We start from the raw sequence: 2,191 nt of genomic DNA, 5'->3' as shown, positions 1-2,191 counted from the left end.
AGTTGCTAGCTTCTCCATTATTCTAAGGCCTAAGCAACCAAAAAAAAAAACTTACTATAAATTTGTATTTCACAAGAATGGGTAGCCTCACACTTGAAATGGTACGTACTCTTCATGTTTGTAACATGCACAAACATCTCCTCTACTTATTATTGAAATTATGTCTCTTGATTTTGTACGACCTCCTCTATACATACAATATGTTTTTATTTACTTGAATATATCTAATCTTAAATTGGATATTTATCATGATTCTTGACAGGATTTTGAGCCATCACCTATGACACCCAGAAGTTTAGCAGCGATGACACCCAAAAGTTTAGCACGACGAAGATTGTTTCCAAATGTGGACAACAAAAAACAGAAGGTGGAACAATCAGGCGCAGGGCCAAGGAAAAACTTACAACTTGAAGTCATGGAACCTTCTTTGAACAATAATGGTCCTTCTTTGGACACTATCTTGGTCAATTATTTGGACACACTTACTCAACGAGTCAATTATCATTTAGGTTATCCAGTCAACATATGTTATGATCACTATGCATCTTTAGCACCACTTTTGCAGTTTCACCTAAACAATTGTGGTGATCCTTTCCTACAAAACACTGTCGATTTCCATTCAAAAGACTTTGAAGTGGCTGTTTTGGATTGGTTTGCAAAACTATGGGAAATTGAAAAGGATCAATATTGGGGATATGTTACCAATGGTGGCACCGAAGGCAATCTCCATGGTATTTTGTTAGGGTAAGTTCATATATTCACACACAAGTTCATATAATATAATAACATCTATTTATGTTTTTGGTGTTCTTAAATTTTTTGGTATAATTTTGCAGGAGAGAGTTACTTCCTGAAGGAATATTATATGCATCAAAAGACTCTCACTACTCAGTCTTCAAAGCTGCAAGAATGTATAGAATGGATTCAGAAACAATCAACACATCAGTGAATGGGGAGATGGATTATTCAGATTTAAGAGCAAAGTTACTTCAAAATAAGGACAAACCAGCTATTATAAATGTCACAATTGGTATATACCTATACTCCAACCTCTATCCTTTTTATTTATCTCTTTTATGAATTTAGCCATCTTATGACTTTTCCTTTGATGGTTCTTTTAACTATAGGAACTACGTTCAAAGGAGCAATCGATGACCTGGATGTTATTCTTGAAACACTCAAAGAATGTGGCTATTCACAAGATAGGTTTTACATCCATTGTGATGCAGCACTATGTGGTCTTATGACCCCTTTTATAAACAATGTGAGTTTCAATTGCTTCTTACTTCTAACAAACTCGTAAGTAATTCTCAAAGCGATATTCTAATAATTCTTTGTGCAATTTGAACAGATGATTAGTTTCAAGAAGCCAATTGGAAGTGTCACAATTTCTGGTCACAAGTTCTTAGGATGCCCAATGCCTTGTGGTGTCCAAATAACAAGAAAAAGCTACATCAATAATCTCTCAACAAATGTGGAATACATTGCTTCTGTCGATGCCACTATTTCTGGTAGTCGTAACGGTTTGACTCCAATTTTCTTATGGTATAGCTTAAGCGCAAAAGGTCAAGTTGGACTTCAAAAGGATGTTAAAAGATGTCTCGACAATGCCAAATATTTGAAAAATCGCCTTCAACAAGCAGGAATAAGTGTCATGTTAAATGAGCTTAGCATCATAGTTGTACTTGAAAGGCCTCGTGACCATGAATTTGTGCGTCGTTGGCAACTTTCATGCGTCAAAGATATGGCACATGTTATTGTTATGCCAGGCATCACCCGAGAAATGCTTGACAATTTCGTCAGTGAACTAGTTCAACAAAGAAAACAATGGTACCGAGATGGAAAAGCAGAGGCTCCTTGTGTTGGGGAGGATATTGGTGCTCAAAATTGTGCATGCTCTTATCATAAGATTGATTATATTAGTCCTTAGAAGGCAAAGAAAACGAGAGATGACATTTTGTAACTCTTATTATTTCATTCTTTTGTTCCAACATTGAAATTGAATTGTATACCTGAAACTTTTTTTAAATTATAAAGTTTTAACACTCTTTTATTCAAAGGGTCCAATCTACGATCCGTAGAAGTTTCTACTAACCGTATATCAAATATGTAGACTTTATACAATTTAATTTCGGGCTCAATTGTCTATTCTAGTACAGATCCAAACTACAGCCCCTAGAAGTTCTTACGA

The 2,191-nt window shown here is 35.2% G+C and overlaps 1 protein-coding gene across 1 annotated transcript; it reads left to right on the top strand.

The window, feature by feature from the left end:
* On the top strand, positions 1-2,191 carry AADC1B (aromatic amino acid decarboxylase 1B). Its single transcript, NM_001246923.2, has 5 exons — positions 1-101; positions 263-744; positions 837-1,030; positions 1,128-1,264; positions 1,352-2,191. Exons 1-5 carry the CDS (start codon positions 78-80, stop codon positions 1,928-1,930), a joined length of 1,416 nt encoding a protein of 471 aa, NP_001233852.2. The 5' UTR covers positions 1-77; the 3' UTR covers positions 1,931-2,191.

The sequence above is a fragment of the Solanum lycopersicum genome, chromosome 8, assembly GCF_036512215.1.
Source record: "Solanum lycopersicum chromosome 8, SLM_r2.1".
NCBI classification, from domain to species: Eukaryota; Viridiplantae; Streptophyta; class Magnoliopsida; order Solanales; family Solanaceae; genus Solanum; species Solanum lycopersicum.
Note: the sequence above shows the minus strand (reverse complement) of the source record. Positions and strands in the feature narration are given on the sequence as shown.